This window comes from Stigmatopora argus, chromosome 19 (assembly GCF_051989625.1).
Source record: "Stigmatopora argus isolate UIUO_Sarg chromosome 19, RoL_Sarg_1.0, whole genome shotgun sequence".
NCBI lineage: Eukaryota > Metazoa > Chordata > Actinopteri > Syngnathiformes > Syngnathidae > Stigmatopora > Stigmatopora argus.
Window position 1 is genome coordinate 11168963 of NC_135405.1, and position 22105 is coordinate 11191067.

A 22105-nucleotide genomic window follows, 5' to 3' on the forward strand; every position below is an offset into this window, starting at 1 on the left:
CCCTGGAGTCCCATGACCCGGAAGTATCACAAAGCTACTACCCTAACTTGCAAAACATGAAAAAAGATTTGTCCATAGAAACCGTCTTTTGTTTTATTGTACAGCCTCGTTCAAAGTGACCAAACCATAAATAACGATCTCATTCTATTGTTGTTCAACACGGAGCTATTCCCTGTTTATACTTTTTAAACATAAAATCCATCACTATCATAGACTGGAAAACATTTGGAAATACAATACACTGGCACCATGTACTGTATAGTCTTATACTTAATGCGCATTCTTATTAATAAAAGTAGAAGAAACTTAATGTGGAATTAAATAGATCATTACAAGAAGCAACTATTCATTGCAGGTACTTTAACTGAAAGGATAAAAGTGAGCTTAAAAGTTCAAAAACAATTGTATAAACTTCAATTTCCTTTTTTTTAATAAGACGGGACATTCTAAATATAGAAACATATACCTGTATTATAAACACCACCGTTGTGAAAAAACAAGAGATGGCGTAACAGTATTACAAATACAATTACTGTGTATTTTTTTTTCATTGTTTGTTTTTGATGACCTTTTTGTCTTCTTACGGCAATACAGGAAAATAAATCAAATTATGTCCTAAATTTGCTCCAACTACCTGCATGTCCATCTACGGCACAAAAAATACATGGCGAGTAGTTGTGCTGATGCCTATCATACCGCAAAAAATGCAGAAAAACCAAGCAGCTTACTGCATTTCTTAAAGGAAGAAAAAAATCAGTATATATAAATGAGGTCTATTATGATCTCTAAAGTGGATTTTTAAAAAAGGCAAAAAAGTGCACATTTGGACTGCCTTGACTGAGTTTCTTTCGTAGGGTTTATCACATATAGATTTGATTTATTTACAGTACGGTGCAAAAGTGACCACTAAACCAGGAGAATTTTTTTTAGCCATGCTGTCATCACTGTACAGTATAAACCCTTTTAATCAAATGCTCCACTTTACTGCAATACTTTTGCACGGTACCATACAAGAAAATTGGCATGAGTTTTGGCACTGTTATTGTTGGTTGCTGACAGCCCTTCAGACATGGACCATGTTCGGAATCATTCACTTATTCCTCTCTAGCTCATCCGTTTAAAATAAAAGTTGTTTCGTTCCACTACTCGTCCTTGTGAAATTATTCTGACATTGAACAACATGAACTTGGGGGCACCATTTTGTGCCCTCTTGTTGCCAAGGAACTAAGTTCAAGTGCAGGGAGGAGCTTCAAATGATCAAGCCTTGTCCCCGTCTCATTGAAAAATAGTGCTTTGCTATCATCTTGAAGCATTGCGTATGAATCACGCATTCACTACACTTAGTCATGAGTCATGATTCCGAACACAGCCACATTCTTCTACGTGTGTCTTTAACGGACACCGAACGATAACACAAGCAAGCAAAAATGTCGGCATCGATCAACATAAAAGTAGGACAAATCAAAGCTTGTCAAATGTTATGCACCATTTTTTATCCACCGTTTTTTTTGTTGCTCTCAAAGTGTCGAGGAGCTGTGTGCAAAGTCTCGGAGCGCTTGAGCGGTGTAGTGGGGACCCCCCAGTATGAACTCCACGGAGGGGGACCCCGGGGCGGACTCCTCCGAACACACCGAGTCTCTGAAGGGGGACGGAGGGGACAGAGCCGGGGTGTCCTCCAGGGCCAGCTTGTGCCCCTCCTCCTTGGCATCATACATGTAGTCATGCAAAAGTTCCATGTGCTCATCCGGGGGCCCCTCCTCCTCGAGGGGTCCCCCCAAAGGGGGCTCGGTGAAGATCAACAGCTCGCCGGGAGAAGGGACCGGGGCGTGCGAGCGGTGCGTTTCCACCAGGGGGCCCGCGTACGGAGCGGGCACGGCGGAGGGTGGCAGCTCTTGCGGGGGCGAGCGGGGGTCTGTGCCAAGGTCGCGGGCGGCGGCGGGGGGCTGACAACTGTGGGGGTCGGGCGTGTTAGTTAAGGGCCGGATGACCGCCGTCTGATTCAGGCCGGCTTCCTGTTTCCTCACATGCACAGACAGTCTGTGCCACACATTGCCCCCGCTCGGAGGGTGTCTTGCACCTGATTCAGACCATGACACAGACTTGCCGTTAGAACTACGAATGAGACAAAGACTCAAGTTACCATTGTCCAAGTAGGGAAACAAGGCCAACGCTGCAGAAAGCAACAAGACAACATGGCTGACATTTAGGAGCTGGATGATTCATAATGTGCCAAGCACAGCATTATGATCTCCCCGTTGCCCCTGTAAACTCTTGCGTCAATCAAATCCGTCTATTTGGTTCTTCTTTCCATGTTCAATAAGTGAGGGAATATTGGTGACTTGATAGGCGGTTGGTTATTTTGGGGGTTTTCTATGTTTGTGTTCAAGATCACTCATAAAGGGATAATGGGATTATTATTGAATTTGTTGGGTACGTTTCTAATAAGAGAGGTCATTCAATTTTGCGGTAATAAGGTCAAAGGTAACGGTACACGGTCGATTGGTCGCCGGTCTTTTGGTCGCCCGGAAGGTAAGTGATAATTACCATTTAAATCGTTGCTCAAATTCCCTAAATACAAACTGCGAATGACTATTTAGTCATACTTAATGCCCTATTAATTATTAGGCTAAAGAAAAGATCCAAATTTCCTGGACTTTTATTGTTTTTTGTTGGAGAACTTGTTAAGATCCTGACTAATGTCGCTTCTTGCAGGCTAGCTCATATGTTCAGAAATATAGCGATGCTTTGAATAACTAGGTTGCTCAGATGGAAATATACACTGAAATAAGAGTCAGAATTTTTGTCATGGATTCCAAATACTCTTAGACATTCATGAATCTATTATGATCGCTGCCATCCCCTCCTAGTCGAAATGGATTGGACGTCTGCCGCTGTCAGTGTCAGCCAATGAGTCGTGTATATGCGAGAATTTGAGATTGATGTACAGTAAGATAGTTGTTTAGCTGCCCTGATGAATAATCAACAGCAACCAAATAGGGTTTTGTCGAGAAAATGTAAACAATAAAAGTAACAATTAAAATGATTAGTCAATTCAATTTTCTTTCCCAGTTACTAATTGAAAATGGAAAGAAGAATGCTCCACAGATTTAATGAGTCGACTAAAATGAATGCGCTCGCTCGATTAGCGCTGCCTGAGAGGGGTTAGTGCACAAATGTTGTCGGCCTGGCGCGCCTAGTGTGATTAGTCGGAGGCGTCCATGCTGCGACAAGTCAAACGTGAGGTTCATTCGCGGTCAATCCAAAGCAGTGCGCGACTTCCTCGCCTTCTTGGAGGGCTGCGCCGCAATATGCCGCCAACGTGTCACGTGACAGTGTGCGAGAAGTCGGAAAATGGCCTGTGGCGGCCTCTGTCAGGAACCCATTCATTCTCAAGACCCGATTGCGATACGAATCCTCCAAACATCATGTACGCGGGTACACTGATGCCTTTTGCTAGCAAACAACGTGCACAACTATTGGCTTGCCTATCAGTTAGTGGGCGAAGTGAGCCCTCCAGGCTGCTTATTTAAGGAGGTTACGTGGAGGACAGCATACTGTAGTATGGATGAGAGACAACATGGAAACATAGTGGCTCAGCCCAACTCCTTACTTCACGCACGCAAGTATCCTGGTGTCACTGCTGTGAAACTCAAAAGAGTCAGTCTTAAGACTTCTAAAATCTTGACGAGGGGCCACGTGTAATATTCAAAGTCATTGAAACAACTGTCTGGGTTTTGGTTTGCGTTGGACTGTACTTGTGATCATACATGAACACTCAAATGTGGCAATCAGGGACATACAAATGCAACGTTCTAAAATTCTGAATACAAACTTCTGCTCTGCCTTACATGATTTTCTCGTTTTCATTTTATTGTTTAGCAGGAATTGAGGAAAGAATTGAAGGTCATTGAAAATGAGTTCTTCTCAATCATTGTTGATATTTAGAATTATTCGGAACTCAAACACTGAATTTATGTCATTTAGCTCAAATGTTCCACTCCTTTGAATCTCAAGTCTCATTTAATCTTGGGTCCAAATAAGTGATCTGGTTTCCCCCATGATTTTATAAGCCTGGTGGACTGCTAACTTAAAGCAGTGGTCCAAAAGAGTTTAAAAAGTTTACATATTTCATCTGCATTTTAACTGTGTCAAATGGTACGGTTGAAAGCGGAGTGGCGGCATGTGTGATCGATATGTAAACAAATCTCTTGTTGCACTAAGTTGTACAGTACTATAGTATTTTTGCCGGTTTGTTTTTTGTAAGACCCTATATTTAACTTAACAAATGACTCAAACCAACACAAAATAGTCCAAATTTTAACATTCCTGTTAACTTATCGTCTCATATCTTTTTTTAATTTTTCCCAAAACATGGTGAACTCCTCTAACACCAGGTTTTCCAAGTTTTCTGGTTAAACCCTAAAAGCAAGACTTTTGGAGCCTTCCGTAACATTTGAGTGTTCATAGTTCACATTGGTGCCCTGAGATATCAATCCACACCCAAAACAAATGATATTATCCTGGAATAACTAAATAAAATCTTAAGAATTAACACTGTAAATGCTGCAACTCAATTTATCGCGCCGTTCCTTCTAACGACCACGCAAAAATATCTCATGGCACGACTGTTTTGGGAATAACAGTCCGCTAAAAAATGATATTATCCTGGAATAACTAAATAAAATCTTAAGAATTAACACTGTAAATGCTGCAACTCAATTTATCGCGCCGTTCCTTCTCGCGGCCACGCCAAAATATCTCAAGGCACGACTGTTTTGGGAATAATTGTCCGCTTAACAAAAAGAAAGTGGACTCACTTGGCGTTGCCGGCCGCCGGCTTCTTCCTGCGGAACATGTTGAGGAAGCTGTTGGTGCCGCAGGCGGCCGCCGACTTGCCGTCGCCGACGTGCATCCGTACCACGTCGGACGTGGTGAAGGCGCTCCGTACGTTCCTCTCGGGCTTGGCGATCATAATGTACATCTTGGGCGTGAACATGCAGCCCAGCGCCACGGTGACGCTCAGGCTGACGGAGAAGGAGGTGGTGATGATTTTGTAGTTGGAGCCAAAGTAGATGGGCACGAAAGCCAGCCAGATGATGCACGTGGTGTACATGGTGAAGGCGATGTATTTGGCCTCGTTGAAATTGGCCGGCACGTTGCGCGTCTTGAAGGCGTAGTAAGTGCAGCTCATGATGAGCAGCCCGTTGTAACCCAGCGGCGCCACCATGCCCAGGTTGCTGGTGTTACAGATCAGGTAGACCTCGCGGATGCTGGGGTAGGACTTGACGGGTTCTGGCGGCTCCAGGATGATCAAAGTGATCTCCAGCGTCAGCTGCACGCTGATCAGCATGAACGCGATGACCACCTGCGCCCAAGCGCTCATGAAGCGCGGTTTGCGCGTGCAGATCTTCTTCTTGCTGCCCGCCAGGATGCGAGCGATGCGGTTGGTCTTGGTCACCAGCGCCGAGTAGCACATGGCCGACGACAGGCCCACTAGGAGGCGCTGCAGGTAGCAGGAGGGAATGCTGGGCCGTGCGATCAGGGTGAACGGGCAGATGTAGCCCAGGAAGATGCCCGCCAGGATGATGTAGCACAGCTCTCGACTGGACGATTTCACCACGGGGGTGTCGCGGTACTGGATGAAGACGAACGTCACGAAGGAAGTGATGAGGATGCCCACGCAGGAGAACGCCACCGCCACCATGGATTCCACATCGGCCCAGTCCAGGTATTTCAGAGGTAGCGGCTGGCAACCTAGAGGCATAGAGATGATTTATATCTTAAAAAAAATCGGCACCTCCCTCCCTCTCTCGTAATAGAAAAATATCCCGACCCAACAAGACGCCGTTTAGCATTTCCTACCCGCTAAGTCGTCAGCGGGCCACCATCCCAGTTCGCAAGCTTTGCAGGTGAACTCGTCCAGGACAATTTCATTTTCCTTACACGTGGTGCAGATCCAACAGCAGCTCACCTCACCCTTCCGGATCACCTGCGAACGCAAATAGGCCGGCGGTGTCAGCGCGTCCTCATTCATCAAGTGGAGACGCCGTTTATAGGACAAGGGCGATGGATTTCTCCGCCTTCCTCGCCCGCGCCAGCTGTTGGCGGCACCGCGATATGTAAAGCAGGGTGATAAGTGGGTCAGGAAACAAAAAGGGTAGAGGATGCGTCCTCCCTTAGGGCAACTTAGTGTAAAGCTCGACTCAAAACAATCAGCTGCAGATGAGGGAAATCAGGACAAGTCCCCAAACTGGGAAGCGCATCAGTCATTTACTCATTGGCTGACAAAGACAAATCATATTTGCCTGGCAGTCATGTATGGATGGAGTACTAGCATCCATGTATCCAATAATATGAAATACTGCATTCAAATAGGCACCCAGCTTAAAAACATTTATATTATAATAACAGTAAGCTGGCAATCCATAAAATGGAGGAATCGGCCATTCCTGGAAAATCAAAAAGCGGCTGATATTAAAGTAGTATTGCAAAAAAACATGGCGGAAAACCAAACACACGGCAAATGTGCCTGCGTGTGCTTGTGCGACTTGTCCTTGGACAAAGAGAAACAAGCCGGGAGTCACTTTTGCAGCCAAGGATGCTTTGGATGATGACCAAGAAGAACAAAACGATGACTGGGTGCCCAAAAAAAAAAAGCCCATCCCGTTCAAACGGTGACAAAGGTGCCAATGGAAACACAGGCTTAAATAAATGATATACCGGAAACGACGGGGTGAGCAAATTCAACGCCATCTTTTAATCAAAGTGCCTCTTGAGCCGTTTCACTCTTGCACTTGGAGGAACAATGGAAGACCTGAGCCGTGCACTTGAATGGTTGCTCATCACCAATGCATGGCAACCGACTATCCTGGAGCTCCGTTCAAAATGCTTTGATGATGCCCACGTTCTCATTGATATGAAGGCTCTGTATAAAGTCAGTCTTGCATTTTTTTTTTTAAATATCAGACTGCAGGAGTGGCTAGAATATCCATAAATTGTACGTGAGAAAGAGTACTGTTACTTAGTAACAGGATTTTCTGTTATGCTTCCATTAGTAAGTAGAGCAGTATTTTTATCTATCTGGTCTTTTATCGTCCACTCTCCACCTCCACTGCAAATTGTATGTAAATTTAATGTATGGTTTATCTTTTTAGCTATATCTACCATTTCTTTGTTAGAAAAAAAATCACTACATGGACAAGTAATATCTGAAGGTGACATACATTTGTCAGATTCCCTATTTTTTACATATGCAACACTTTCTGTACTCTGTCTCGCACCCTCGTTTGTTTCATCTCTGTAAAAAATATTTTTTCCTGTAATCTCCTGAGGGTTTGTTCACTCCAGTTCAGTGTGCACAAGCAAGATACAAATACATTCTATAATCCATGGGCTAAAGTTTGAAAATAAAAGTCTCACTCTCATCTTCTGCAGGTAAGGTGCCATTGTATACTTCATTCTAGCACAAGCTCATTTCATTGGAGGCGGACAAGGCGCCGTACCTTGATCTGTCCTTTGGAACACGGGTCACTGCAGACCGAGCGCACCATGTCGCTGCTGTTCATCCACAGTTTGTTGTCGTCGATGCTCAGGACGCCCTCGTGCCAGGAGCCCACGTTGATGTAGTCGTAGTGGCCGTCCTCTACGTTCTGCAGATTCATAATGTCGTACCTGGAAAGGTCGAGAACGCCGATGAGTGTCTGACAGGTCATTTCAGATAACCATTCCGTTACGCGTCTCTTATCTGAAGCCACTTAAAAACTGACGCCGACTGGAGAGGCGCGGCGACAAGTCACCCCGGCGCACGCGTGGGCTGACCTAAGGCTGACAAAGGAATGACACGCCAAGGCTTTTGGACTGTCAAACGCTGTCCGTTCGACTGAAGCTAGATGAAAGCGGCACCCTTGTGTGGACCAGAGGCCAAATCGGTTCTGGTCTAAACCAATTACATCCTTCTGTGCTCGATATTTCATAAATGACCATCGTAAACTCTGAGGAATACCAAGAGCCTGGCGGGCAGATAAATTGCAATTGGCAAACAGGTGTTGCGTCCGAGGATGAAGGATTCATATCTTGGTGTGACTACAGTCATTTTAAGATAAGATATCAATTTGAGGGATGCAAGTAAGTGGAGTTGCGCCTCAGCTCTTACTTTAATTTACAAAGTGTGTATATTAGTAAATAAATAAAGGAGAATCGTCAATAAATGTCACATTCTTGCGAATTTGCCCTCTTGAGACACTACTAAAAAGACCTGGAAAACTAGAAAATGCAATTTATGGAGGAATTCTGATGGTTGGTAAACAACTTGGATGCGTTTTGGCATCATTTCCTATTGATTTGGGGTCACTTCAAGATGAGGGATTTTACAGTCTGATCCCATTCGCCCGGTTCTTTACCTCCCAGGGGTGTCTCCATTTTGGTCAAAGTAGATGTCCTCCTCGGAGACTCCCTTGAAGGACGTTTTAAGCAAGTAGTCGAGAAGCTTGCTGCCGTCGATGGGGTCCATGGCCTCGCACAAGCCTGTCTGGCCCGGACACAGCTCCCCGTGCATGTCGTGGAGGCCGTGCGCCATGGCGTAGATGGCGTTAATGACGAAACCCATTTTGCTGTCCTGGACGTAGTTTTCCTGAAGGCTCTCGTTTCCTGTTTAGGGATAAAACATATTCAGCTTAGAAAGTCAGGGGAGTGGATTTTAATTTAAACAAAATACAGTGGCACATGCCCCTGACGTGGAACTAAAAAAAGGGTGGCATCGCAGTGTTTTTACGTGACAAAACGGTGCAAGTTCAAGTTTAGCTGACGCAACTCCCAAATAGACGGTTTTTAACCGTCGCATCAGTTAAACCTGAAGTATCAGTGCTCATAGAGTGCCCAGTTGCTCGAATCGTTTACTTACCACCTTGAAGGTCTAAAAAAAGAAAGTACAGTAACATCGATGAGGGTATTGCTCCATTTTAAGTCAGTATTTCGAGTTGAATTATTTGCAATTCGGATAGATGAACAAAATTTACCGTGGTCACCTTTTGAAAGCACAGGGAAGGAATAACGGAGATAAAATACTGTCATTTTTTCTCCTCGCCATCTTGACTTTTCTTATGTTTTTCATCTGGTTCAAACCATTCAAAATGTGAACTTCGTCAAGGCGCAAAAACGTACTCACCAGAGCAGACTTTTTTGTAGTTTTTGTTCTCTTGGGGATGGCCAGGCAAACGGCACTGGAAGCGATACTGCCAGAACTCGGCGAACCACGGGTTCCTGTTGTTGGTGTCGAGTCGCAGCTTCAGGTAGTAGTCGTCGAAGGTCTTGACCACTGCGGACTGCAGCTTCATGGTGATGCCTCCCTTGGCTTCTTGTTCATAGCCCTCCACCACCTCGTCGCGGTCGGCCCACCCGTCGCTAGATAGAGAAAAAGACCTCAGTACGCACATGACAGAATTCTGTAAATGCCTATAAGCTATATTGGCTGCTAGCTAGATGATCTTAAAGTCCCATTATCAGAGGTTTTTTATGTTGCATAGCCAAAACCGATACGGAAAAACAGGACTCAATGGGAAACAGTGGTTCAGACTCGTTGGGGTTATCGTGCGACGAGTCGAAATACGGAATTTCAAGTGGCTCGGAGGGGGAAGTAAGTCCAGAATAATAGGATTCAAGTTTATGGCTTCAGTGAAGTCCAATCTATGGGATTCAGTAGTACACCCTGAGGTGATAGTGGGACTTTCAAACAAAGACATTTGAAGGCAAATGAAAAGACTGCAGAAGTGGAATACTTCAAGATCATAATACATCCAAATACAATGTCAAACAGGAGATGAAACAGTTAGAATCCACTTCTTTGTCACTGAAACTCACTTCTGCTCAAAGTGTCACCTGGAACGGACACCGGCTCTCCTTGTTGGATGGACAGACGGACAGATGGACTGACGGACAGATGAATGGGTGGATGATCTTAAAACAAAGAAACTTTTCATTAAAGGTCAAGCAAAAACCAAGAGTGGAACACGCAACAGACCAGCGCCTTGTTAAAAATGGCCAAACGTCGTGAATGTTAGCTTCCAGTCCTCCCCCGGCTTGTATCCTACCTAACAAGCTCATTTGGGCGCTCGGCCCGCTGAAAGAGAATTAAGAAAAATGCCAGTGGACGGCACACGGGGAAATAAAAGCCAAACAAGCCCTTGGTGGGACGTAGCCTTAATACCTGCGCCGCCGACAGCTACACGCCAATTAGGTATGACTCACCGCGGAAGCAATTATCCCACAGAGACGTGCTCGGGTTGTTCGGGGTGACGGGTAAGGACAAGCCTATGTGTGTGTGAGTGTGTGTTAGTGTAGGTCAGACCATGCTGCCCATAATTAGTGTCCATCAAAGGAGGGAAGGTGCAATCAAATGTTGAGACGATACAGGTCGAGCAATGGAGTGTGATTAGACCTTTTAGATCTGAAATGGAGCACGTATCTGGAGGCGAAAAGCACTTACGGGTGCTTCGGGCTGATTCGCTTTCTATTTTGTCATCCTAAAAGGCATTTGATTATAGTTAAGAATGTTAGTTTCCCGTACCGTATCAGATGGAGAGGTCTTTTTCATCTGATTCTGATGACCTCTTAACGCTGAAACAATTTGAATGTGAGCCAAATGTGAGCTTTCAACAAAAAGGTATAATATGACTAAATTCACTCACAACGGAGAAACAAAGTAACGAGGCCGAAAAATAATTACCACGCAATAATTGTATGGAACGTCAATTAAAAAAATAACTTTACCATAGCAAAGAGCGGCAGACTTTACATCCGTATACATTATGATGCTGTCACAAACATATGAAAAATACTCATAACGTACACTTATATCATTATAATGATATAAATATGACAACAAGACAAAATATGGACCAACATATTGTGCCTGAATAATGCAGGCAATGTTGATCCACACATTGGTGAATTCAGTTTGAGTTTGTTCGACGAAAAAAAACAAAAAAACGGGACAGATTTCCCTTTTTTTTAGGTGCGGAGGGGAAAAATAAAGCAACCTGGCACATCCGAAATAATTCAGGAGGCACTGGAGACATGTATGTGTTCCCAGGCAAAAATGACATCTTCTCACTTTGCTCTCTCAGGATGCTGCTGAGCTGAACCCAAAAAGTGGCGGAGACAGAAGCTAATCACTTCTTTTCGGACCACCGGGGGGACATCTATTGTGGGACAAAATCTAATTTCACCTCAGTTCGGCGTCACGCCGCATTATCGGGGGGCCCCTTCTGGTATAATATGCCTTAAAAATACCCGCGGAGCGGCTTTATAACGCAATTGGAGCACGGCCGCTAGCTTTTGCGACAAAATTGGAAGACCGCAATCCCAAAGAGCCGGGTCAGGATCCTTTTTGTCTCAAAATGAAGGAGAGTTTTGACTTTGCCGACTCGATTTCCACTTTTTATGAACAATAAGCAGCGGTGGGAAGTATTTACCAACTCATTGTCCTCAATTTTGATGAATAATTAAGTTTTAGCATAGCGACGATTGCTAATTCCGTTCGTGACATGACTTCCCAGCTCTTTCCCAATGGTCTACTTGCATTCGGCTTACACATTTGGATATTTATGAAGCCATGAATTAATCGGCAGGGCAGAGATTTAATCACATGCTCTCTTTCCCCCCTGGAGGAACAACAAGGAAGAGTCGGTTTAAAAAGAGTAACGCGAAAGGATTGGAGGGCCGGGATGGGAAGGGGGGGCATCCGGGGTGGCTCTCCTAATTGCCCTACGTGAGAGTGAAGATAAAAATTCACCAAGTTGATGGAAAACTTTCCTTTTTTTTATGTCAACTGAGGATAGCGTTACTACAAAAAAAGAAATGAAGAAATAATGAGGTCGGCCGTTGAGGTCTCGTGTTGAGTACGTGCTGCTGATTCGGTTAGGAAAGGTGGTCCGCCGCTCGGAGGAATCTCCGGAATGGCGGACTTTTAAGATGAAGGGCGGGTAATATCGTCGCTAATTTTTGTCCTCTATTTTCAGGGAAGTGTGGTCGATATTCTGATAGGTGCAATTGTATTCGTAGTAGCTGCCATTGTGTCCTTATGTGTAATTACGGTCTCTGTTGTTGTTGTTGTCGTTTCCCACACATCTGCCATATTTTTGCGGGCGTCTGACAGATTGAGTGACAGATCCGCCGCCAGACAAACCCAGCAACCCTCTGTCATGAGCCCAAATAACATCTCCATGGCGATGACGGCAAAAATACTGCGCTCAAAGCTGCTTTTATTCCGGTGTCGACTAAAAAAAGAATGAAACTTGCCTGATAAACAACACTGAATATATTCGTCAAATAGAGGAAGGGCTTCTATCCAGCTTGTCTGTGAAATCACAGTTTGATGATATTTGGTTGTGTTTGAGACTCAGTATATTTTATGTATTAGCCAGTACATTTATATTGTATCATTTTTTTAGCATTTCCATTTCTCTGTGCAGTAAATTGTGCACCAAAATATTAAGTTTCTCTCTTCTTGAAATTGACGACACTAGTCATCAACCTTCGTCTTTACGACCGGAATGACAATTTCAATTCAAATCCTTCAGAATTGAGTTTCAATGAAGTTCAATTTGGCAGACGTAGCCTTATACTGTCATGAAAAATGAAAATGAAACACAATAACACGCAAGCTGAACAACGGGCCTGAAAAATTCTGTCCCGTGGACAGAAATTGGCCCCTGTGCTACAGGTTTGAGAGCCCCAATTTAAAAGATTCCCTTTAGTTTAAAAAGCCAGGTCAAGACTGAGATATTTTGCCCTATTTCCACAGGAAGCAGGACATCTCCATTTGCCAAACCACTTTTGTCAAGTCTCTGGGCGCAATTCCACATGGTGAGCTCGCTTCTCATCAGATGGTGAGGAGATAAAAGCATGGGAGATGGCGGTGAGAGAGAGAGAGAGAGCGAGAGAGAGAGAGAGAGATAGCTAAATGCGTCATGCGTCATGCCACCACTTTTATTCTGGAATATTTCATGTCTTCCAGCTCAATTCAAAGAGCTGCGTTATGATTTAAGACCAAAAGGAAGAACATTTGGGAAGATCTTTTCTCGTGTTACATGTGGGAAAGCAGCTTATGCAAATGATGTTTGGTCATAAGCGCCTCGGAGCGTACGTGACGGGGTTCGACTCCGCGCCGCCACTCAGGATGATGAGCAAAAACGACGACTTATCGGCGATTTCGGGAGGACACATGCTGAGATAATTGAGTGGGTGGCGAATAAGCGCTTAAGAATAGTTTGCGCCCAGGAAAGACTGGTCGCACGTTAGCCAGAGACACGCAACGTAGGATTGTTGCTGTTAATCGGACTGTTAGGAACGACACAAAGGATGCAAAATTGAAGGGAATTTGAAAATGTAACAGGTATATTTTACAAGGGTTGGCTTAGAATGCTTAAAAGCAAACAGCAAACCAAAAAAAACAACACTAGTTGCTTTTGAATAATGTTATAAAAAGGTTTTTTCTTTGTTAGCCTGCTGTTGTTGTTAGTTTATGTAACACAGGTCTGGATATTGCCTTGGTTACACAAATTCAATGGCCTGAAAGCTATTCAAAATGCGATGGAAAAAAAGCTACTATTATCATAATAATAATAATGAACTAGCCAGCTTTTTTTTAATCCAGCTTCGAATTTTTCCCTCACAGTATGTCCATTAAAAAGCCAGGTGTCCAGTTTTTGATGTGATCTAATATGAATGCAATGTTATAGTGTTGAAATTCTCTTTTAGTGATTATAATCTATTTTTAGGCTAAAAATAAAAAGGCCAATTAGTTGCAAATGAAGCCCCAAAGAATATTTTACAAAGGAAAGCATTTCTGGGGCAAATTAATATGTTTAGCCATTTGAATTTTAAAAAAAACACATAAATTCCTTTTCTGGCCTCTGTGACCTTTGACCTCATCCCCTTAGAATCTGTGTCATATTCCAAACATAGCCTGGAAGTTAAAATACAAAATATACTTTTTAATTCATGAATTATTTCATTTTCCAAGCCACTTATCCTCACGAGGTATGCGGGGGGTGCTGGAGCCTATCCTATCCAATAACCAGACACAATTCCAAGCCTGCTTGTTCTTGTCTTGAGTTGTCAGTTTACAAAAAAACATCTTCCTCTCTTTTACACACTTTTTATGCTACTGTAAATCCATATTCCAAATGATTTGTGTCCATAATGAAGCAGATGAGGCGTTCTAACCACAGCAACAAATCAATCTCGTTAGACTTAACGCGGGAGACATTTTACACCGGCTGTGTTTTGGCGCCTCGTCTATTGATTTTATCGGGAAGTGCGAGGCGGAATATATTTACACTCGGCCCATCCATCATCGCTAGCGCTATGTCGATTTCTGGAGGAGTGACTATTTTCGGCTAATTTAACAAATCTAACTGGATGTATATTAGCTCATTATGTTTGATTGATAATGAGGAACTTTTATTTTTATGCCGATTGCTTTCCTGTTCATTATGTTTCATTTGCTGTTAATGTACGACCCTTGAAGGCGTTTTTGTAAAATAAATAAATAAAAAGCCCAGAGCCGGAATATCGGGCGACATCCAACAAAAGGGAAAAAGCCAAGAGACACTCGTGATCGTGAATGGACGCGGGTGGAACGACTGGAACACCTGGCTCTTGTCTGAAGAGCGGCCAGGCGCCCCACGGCAAAAACAAAAACAAAAGCCAGCCAAAAGCGAGCCAAAATGTGAACATCTCCTACTCCCCATTCAAAATATTTTCGATGGCAAATACTGTCTTATTTTTGATTCATTTTACATGTATTTGCATTGTAAAAAAAATAAGGATGGGCAGTAAATACAACAGAGAATGTACGAAATATTCCTTTTTAAAATGTTTATACTATACTACTCTCTTTAGATTTATTCTTGAATGGTTGTTAATATTTTCGTTTTTCCCTTTCATACAAAAAAACATTTATAAAAAACTATAAAAATTCTCCCACTACTCCTTAATTGTTCATTGAGACATTTTACCTACATATTATTTTAATGAGAAACATGTTAAAATGTAATTTCCGGCCACAAGTTTGATGCTTGCGTTCTATTTTTTGACCCTCTAAACCACATATATACCACAAATATAAATAAAGTATCGTATTTTGCACACTATAAGGCACAAGTGTCAAAGTGGTGGCCCGGGGGCCAAATCTGGCCCGCCGCATCATTTTGTGTGGCCCGAGAAAGTAAATGATGAGTGCCAACTTTCTGTTTTATGATGAAATTCAAATGAAGATTGTAGATTATTTCCTGCGTTTCCTCATTTTAAAGCAATCATTGCAAAAATTTGTACTAATTTGAATGTCACCCCTGCTCTAAAGCCATTGACTCCCATTTACACCACTAGAAGCCTCATCCATTTTGACTCATTATTTACCAGCTCCTCCCATTCAAACGGGATTGGACACCCATTGCCATCAACGGCAGTGAAAACCGTGCGTGCAGCTTTCATCTTAACTGGAGCAACAGAATCACCATGACAGAAAAAATACAAATCTTCACCCCCAACTAACTCAGACCTTCATGTTATTCTCTCTCTTTCTGCGACCCAGAAGCGAGTGTGTCGCCCATCCGTGGAGACCATCCACAAAAAGCTAAACCATAGACCCACTTCTTCCCACACACACATACACACACAACAGCACTCTCTCCTCTCTCCCTCCCCATCTGCAACGGAGGAAAAAGAGGACTCCGGCACTCACAAGTAACTCCTAACCAGAGTGTGTCGTCACTATGGATAATTCAAAAGCTGCGATGGAGAGAAAAGAAAAAAAAAGAAGAAGAACGAGTGCTATCCCAAAGCCGGAGACTTAAACATGCGGGGATGAATTAAATATAAGTTGTACAACATAAACAGACAGACAGAATAGCAGCACTCGCATTCATCCTTTTTTTAATCTCCATTTGGGTAGGTTCAAAAAAATGACAAGTTTTTCTCACTAAAATACCAACTAATCCAGGGGTAGGGAACCTATGGCTCGGGAGCCACATATGGCTCTTTTGATGGGTGCATATGGCTCTCCACTAACCTGTGAGGTAAACTATGGAAACTGCTGGTGAGAAAGGTAACGTAAGAGCGTTACGTTGGTATTATGGCATTGACACTACCCCAGCGCCTTATAATCTTTTTTTTTTCATTAAACTCTTTTGCATGGATTTTCTCATTGATACTCATTGATTAGCAACAACGTAACAATGTTGTCAAAAGAATTCAAAGACTTTTTGTACTTTAAAAGTGGTGAAGTGACTAAAAAAGGCACACATTTTCATTTATGTTGACTTTTAAATTCGGAGCATGGCTCTCAAGGATTAACATTTAAAAAATATGAATTGTTTATGGCTCTTTCCATCAAAAAGGTTCCCGACCCCTGAAACTAATCCATTTTAACTAAAGTGGACCACGCATTGAGCCTTGTGGAACACCGCAACTATTTTTCTTCTTACCATACAAACTCAATCTTTAAAAAAAAAATGATTCAGTCGAGCAATAAGATGAAAAAAGATGAGAAAGAAGGCATCTATGGCGTTGGATTCAAACACCAATTAAGCTTTTTGCGGTGCTATTTCTTCACCGTTGGTTGCCATGGTGACCCGCACCCGTTGAACCCTCCCGTCGCATTCCCCGCGCTCGCTCAATGGCACGTACCTGCCGATCAGGAGGAACTCGTCGAACACCCCCAGGCGGCGCATGGCCATGAGGAGGCCGCGTACGGTCATGCCCTCGCAGAAGCAGACCACCACCCGCGCTTTGGGCAGACGCTCGCGCAGTTTCCTCAGAAGGCGGTCGAACTGCTTCTCGCCGGCGTTGCTGTAGATTTTGTCCGAGTGGGCGATGCACAGGCCCTCCTGGGACGCCAGCTCCTTGAAGGCCTCCATGCCGCTCTCGCCGTAGTTGCCTGAGGAACAGGTTGTGGGCGTGGCTTAAGTTCACGATTTTCGGAAAACACTTCCAATCCAAGATAGTTTTTTCACCTCAAAATTTGTATCTTTTTGGATAATGAATGATCCCTGCCAGCCCTCCGCGTCAAAATGGATTGGACATCTACTCCAACCCTTAATAGCAAGTTCTTACACTAATTATTGGACTAGAATATGATATTTTTAACCCCACCCTGCACTTTGAACCCTGTAGTTTGTAGTCTCATGCAGCATATTTATGGAATACTGCATGTGTTTGATGTAAACATACCATAATTCATCTGCGGTTTATCGCTATGGGCAACTTCGACGTATGATAATATTTTCTTGTCAAATTTGCTGGGGGCAGCTTTGAAACATTAAAAGATTTTAAACATATTTTTTTAAATGATCGATATATATATACAGGTATAATCAATGATAGAATATGAAAAGAAAATACATTTTTTTTAAAGTAATAATAAATAACACAATGATTATAATGGGGAAACATTATTTCTATAGAGAGACGAACAATGAAATGTAGGCTTTTTGTGTTGTTGATAATGACGACAGGGCCTATGTCCGATTATTATTATTATTACCAAAATTAACAAAATGAGATATGAATTAAAACAGAAAAGTTGATTCTTAAATAGCTATACAGTCCACCCTTGGTCAAATGTTTTGGGACACTTCCCAGTTAGTGTGGCCAAGCTTTGGACAGAAGCTCTATTTAAATGAGGGCAATTAAAGCGACGTAACTTTAGAAGTGGCTTCGCCGTTAACGTTTGCGATCTCCCTCCCTAATTATAGCCCACCGGCACATGTCTCCCTCCAAGCCTTATAAAAAGGCCTGTGGCTGAGTGTTGTTAGCCCCGACTTGATCCTGTGATAATGAGGATGGGGGGATTTTGGCCAGTGCAATCAAAGGCAAGGCGCGTCTTGTCTGCTCTGTGGCCCCGCATCCCAATCAAGAGGCCCAGTAAAGCCGCCCTCCCCGACTCCCCCCTTCGCTTAATGCTCCTCCACCCACGTGGACGGCCGTGTCGCGCTCTGGATTGACCACAAATCTGCGGCGCTGGATTATACCAACACACGTATCCAATCACCCGAGCATGGCGAAATTAACGAGACAAATCCCGCCCGCCAAAAACAATGGAGTAAATGTTATCATTTTTGCTTTGACAGTGTTTTTCCAATGGGGGCGTGTCATCCTCCCATTTTGACAAATATTGACATTCCGTCTTATGAGTCAGACGGGCACATTAACGGGCAGCCCGTTTGAGCACGGCGACATCCGCACAGGTACTTCACTTGCATTTTTCACGGCCGGCCTTGTTGCCACGGCAACCGTACTGCATTTGTCATTTTCTCAAGGAAAGCGTCATGATTGCAGACGCTCATGAACTGTGATTATTTCTCATAAACTGTGATTATTTCTCATAAATGCACGAGGTGGGAGCCGTTTGAACTACCGTGTGCCTCATTATTTTTTTATTGGCTATTCTGAAAATGCTAGGATGGATTTTAGTGATGCCACTTTTGGACGGGATTTTAATCAAAATAGGAGGAGGGGCTGGACTGATGACTTTCATTGGTGACTTAAAACGGGTGCGAAACTCAGTTTGGTTCGAGGGTGGGGCGGACTGGTTTCTTTTTGGTACATAAAGTTCACTTACTGGCACCATTTTGGCGACAGAATCAACAAATGTGTTGTCGATAGGAAATTGCACAAAGTGCACATGATCACACAACTCACAAACTTTTGGTTTTGCGGCAAAATAATAAAAACATTTATATAGGTATGTACAGTATGATTGAGCTAAAAAACCGACCCTACGAGTTGAATCTAACCCCTTCATGGGCCGCAGGTTTGACACCCCTGACTAAAAAAAAACTTGCAGTAAAGGTGTCTCAGTGTGATTAGATGAGCCAGTTGGCTGCTGTATGGCCACTTGCCAAGGGAGGGGCGGATTTGGTCATTCATTAGTGGCTGAAGGCCAATTGTGGCATCAAAGGTTAACGACGACGCAAATGGCATTGATAAATAGATTAATCGACTGTCATAAAGCAAGCGTTGACTACAAATAAAAAACCTTCTGGCTGTATATTTGTGAGACGGTGGACACAAATCACCTCCTCGCAGTAATTACACTGCGGGCTGTACAAACGAGTCGTTTGCCAGGGGAGCGTGCCAGCTCCGTTAGGTATGACGTGTGTGGGTTTACCACGTGGCTCCATTTAGGGACGTGGGGGTTTAAAAAGACACACAAGGGCTGATTACGAGAGGAAAGGAAGCCCGGAGGGACACAAGAGGCGGAAAGCAAACCAACCAAAACCACAACTAACCCTAACAAATGGTACTCGGTCGTTTGGTCTCCGGTCTTTTGGTCGCCGGTCTTTTGGTCGCCCGGAAGGTTATTGATAATTACCATTTAAATCGTTGCTCAAATTCCCTAAATACAAACTGCGAATTATTATTTAGTCATACTTAATCCCCTATTAATCATTAGGCTAAAGAAAAGCTCCAAATTTCCCGGACTTTTATTGTTTTTTGTTGGAGAACTTGTTCAGACCCTGACTGATGTAGCTTCTTAAAGGGACAACGCATGTACATACAAACTCTTCTACACTCACACGTCGGCTCAGTGAAACTGTTCATGGCCATTGTTGGCTTTTATTGATGCGTAGACCGTGTTGTTTTACCTTGTTTTGTCGCTGGTCTTTTTGTCGCCCGTTGTTTGGGTCCGGGCGACCAAAAGACCGCGACCAAAAGACCGGCGACCAAAGGACCGGCGACCAAACGACCACACACGCTAACAAATAGGCCTAAAAATCTAGCCCGTCATAAATAAGATAAGAGCCGAGGCCCGTTACCTTCAGTGTGTACGGCAGACACGTAGGTCCAATTGTAGCGCTGCACAATGTCCAGTATGGCTCGGGCCTGCAGGGTGTCGGAGGGCACCACCCGCAAGAAGTACTTGAAGAGCGTCTTGTCGCTCAGGTCGATGCTGGTCGCCGAGTAGGCGATCTGCGGGATGTTGAACAGCTGGAGCAGGTTCTGCACCTGGATGGCCACCGAGCTGGAGCCCGGCCCGATGACCCCGGCGATGGGCTTCTTGGTGGGCGGCGGCTGGTTGGACGAGGCCTGGCCCTCCACGCACCACTTGGAGCCGTCCTTGTCGTCGCGGATGGAGATGAGCGAGTCTCGGATGAACTCGATGCTCTGCTCCAGCGCCACCGAGGAGTGCCAGCAGGAGTCGCGGATCTCGCAGCCCAAGCTGATGTTGGGCAGGAGACGCTGGTCGGCGTTGATGCGGTCCAGCGTGTGGAACATGGCCTCCACGCGCTGGATGCCGTACTGCTCGCGGACGTCGCCGCACTTGCGCTCGGCCACCTTCTCCGCCGACGGCTGGTGGTGCACGGAGAAGAGGGCGCCGATGATCACGTCGCCGTCCGTGCGGGCCACCAGGCGGGTGACGGCGCGGGGCGCCGCCGCCCGCTCGTGGATGCCGGCGGCGTGGCAGCGGAGGACGGCGAGCAAGGCGGGGAGCAGGAGCGCCGCGAGGGGAGCCATCTTTAGCGGGGATGTGCGCGCATAGCCGTCATCTTTATCCCAGCCACCTGCGAGCGCCGCACCTGGGCCACGTGCGCGTAGGCCTGGACGGGAAGTGCAAAAGGGGCGCCATTAACGCTAAAGATCAGCTTTTCAAACTTTTTTTGGGTGAGAGTCGACGGATAAAAAGATTGAAAAAAAAATCAGCTGCCATGCTCATATTGCACATGAACATCAAATTATGGCTCAATACCAACATTTGGTATTCAAGTGTGGCCTACATTTGTTGACGTCAGGCCTCTAATAGAACTAAATTAGGATATTTTGAAAAATAAATCAAATGAAACATCCTTAAAGTGAATACAAATAGCAATATATACTCCGGGTATGGCCCACGATCATGTTTTGAATTCTCTCAGGGTATTTATCTCATTGACTTCCATTGAATGGACCAGAACAGACTTCCAATTCATTGGTGGTCATGAATGTAACCCAGTCCATTTTCCTTTTCTTTTCATTTGAGCAGAGCTCGGCATGAGAAAACATGACAAAACACCCGCCTATGTCTATCTTCGCACCCGCGTCCACCGCCTATTTCCACATCTGTCCATCCTCTGCTTATTGTCAACACTAGTTGGGACCGGATCTGAATTCCAGCAGTGTGGACAGCGCAAAGAGGAAAAGCACGTCGCTGGAATTGTCACCGCCGCATCTCGTGGACTCCTTTTTCCCTCAACGCCAGCGCCAGGAATACTCTCCAGCTTTCCCTGGCGTCTTTTCACCAACGTCCGGGTGCATGCAAATGTGACGATTGCGTGTCGGGAAGCGTCAAAACTTACCTGAATCCTGGAGACATGCCGCGTGTCTCCTCCGCTCGTCTTCTTGAGCGCATGAAGCTCTATCGCACTGGTTTGCTTGCTCTTGCTCTCTCACTCTCTCACTCTCTCACTCTCTCTCTCTCTAGCTCTCTCTCTCTAGCTCGCTGTCTTTCTCACAAACACTATCGCTCCCTCTTTGTCACACTCTAGCTCTTTCTCTCTTTTAACCATAGCTATCATTCCATCTCTTACAGCATGTCTCTCTCTCCTTTAACCCCAGCTCTTTTTTTCTAATTCTCTCCCTCTCTCACACCCTATGGCTGTCACTCCCTCTCAAACACACACACACACACACACACACACACACACACACACACACACACACACCATAACTCTCTCTCCCTCGTCTGTATCGTTCATTTACTCTCTATCTCTCTCTAAATCTTAACCATCGATCTTTATTTGCCTCAATTACTTTCTAGCTCTCTGTAACACATATTTCCCTAGGTTCCGTTCCCCTTTTTGTCTCCCTCCCCTCCCTCTCTCGCTCCCTCTTTCTATTGCCCCCAATCTTGACTCACTCTCCATGTGTCTTTCTCACCCGCATATCATATTACAGTACATAATCTTAGAATTCTGAATGACTGACTTGGAGCGTCCTTACTTTGACTTGATGGGGGGTTTGAATGGGTTCAGCGTTGAGGAGGACGCCAATTGGATTTCAGCACCAAGGACAGCGGTGGCAGTTTCCTGACGCCACCTAGCGTTCATTCGCAGACCAACATGTTTGC

The 22105-nt window shown here is 44.5% G+C and overlaps 1 protein-coding gene across 2 annotated transcripts; it reads right to left on the minus strand.

Moving 5' to 3' along the window:
* Positions 1–73: 73 nt before the first annotated feature.
* On the minus strand, positions 74–21496 carry grm1a (glutamate receptor, metabotropic 1a). Of its 2 annotated transcripts, none has more exons than XM_077587222.1 (9): positions 21336–21494; positions 19818–20600; positions 16687–16936; positions 9164–9399; positions 8400–8646; positions 7503–7671; positions 5863–5989; positions 4818–5754; positions 74–2112 (listed from the first exon to the last, which is right to left on the minus strand). In XM_077587222.1, the coding sequence occupies exons 2-9, from the start codon at positions 20515–20517 to the stop codon at positions 1518–1520; spliced, it is 3261 nt and encodes a 1086-aa protein (XP_077443348.1). In that variant the 5' UTR covers positions 20518–20600; positions 21336–21494; the 3' UTR covers positions 74–1517. The 2 variants fall into 2 exon arrangements, with proteins under 2 accessions (XP_077443348.1, XP_077443350.1); XM_077587224.1 differs by having other exon boundaries at positions 1813–2077; positions 21336–21496.
* Positions 21497–22105: the final 609 nt, after the last annotated feature.

What these genes read in the sequence shown, in the direction of transcription:
- grm1a (XM_077587222.1), bottom strand. Translation starts at nt 20,517, where the DNA reads ATGGCTCCCCTCGCGGCGCTCCTGCTCCCCGCCTTGCTCGCCGTCCTC. An exon ending in AATGGAGACACCCCTGGGAG is followed by an intron (nt 7,672 to 8,399) that starts GTAAAGAACCGG and finishes CGACCTTTCCAG; the next exon opens with GTACGACATTATGAATCTGC. An exon ending in GCCCGCTGACGACTTAGCGG is followed by an intron (nt 5,755 to 5,862) that starts GTAGGAAATGCT and finishes CTATGCCTCTAG; the next exon opens with GTTGCCAGCCGCTACCTCTG.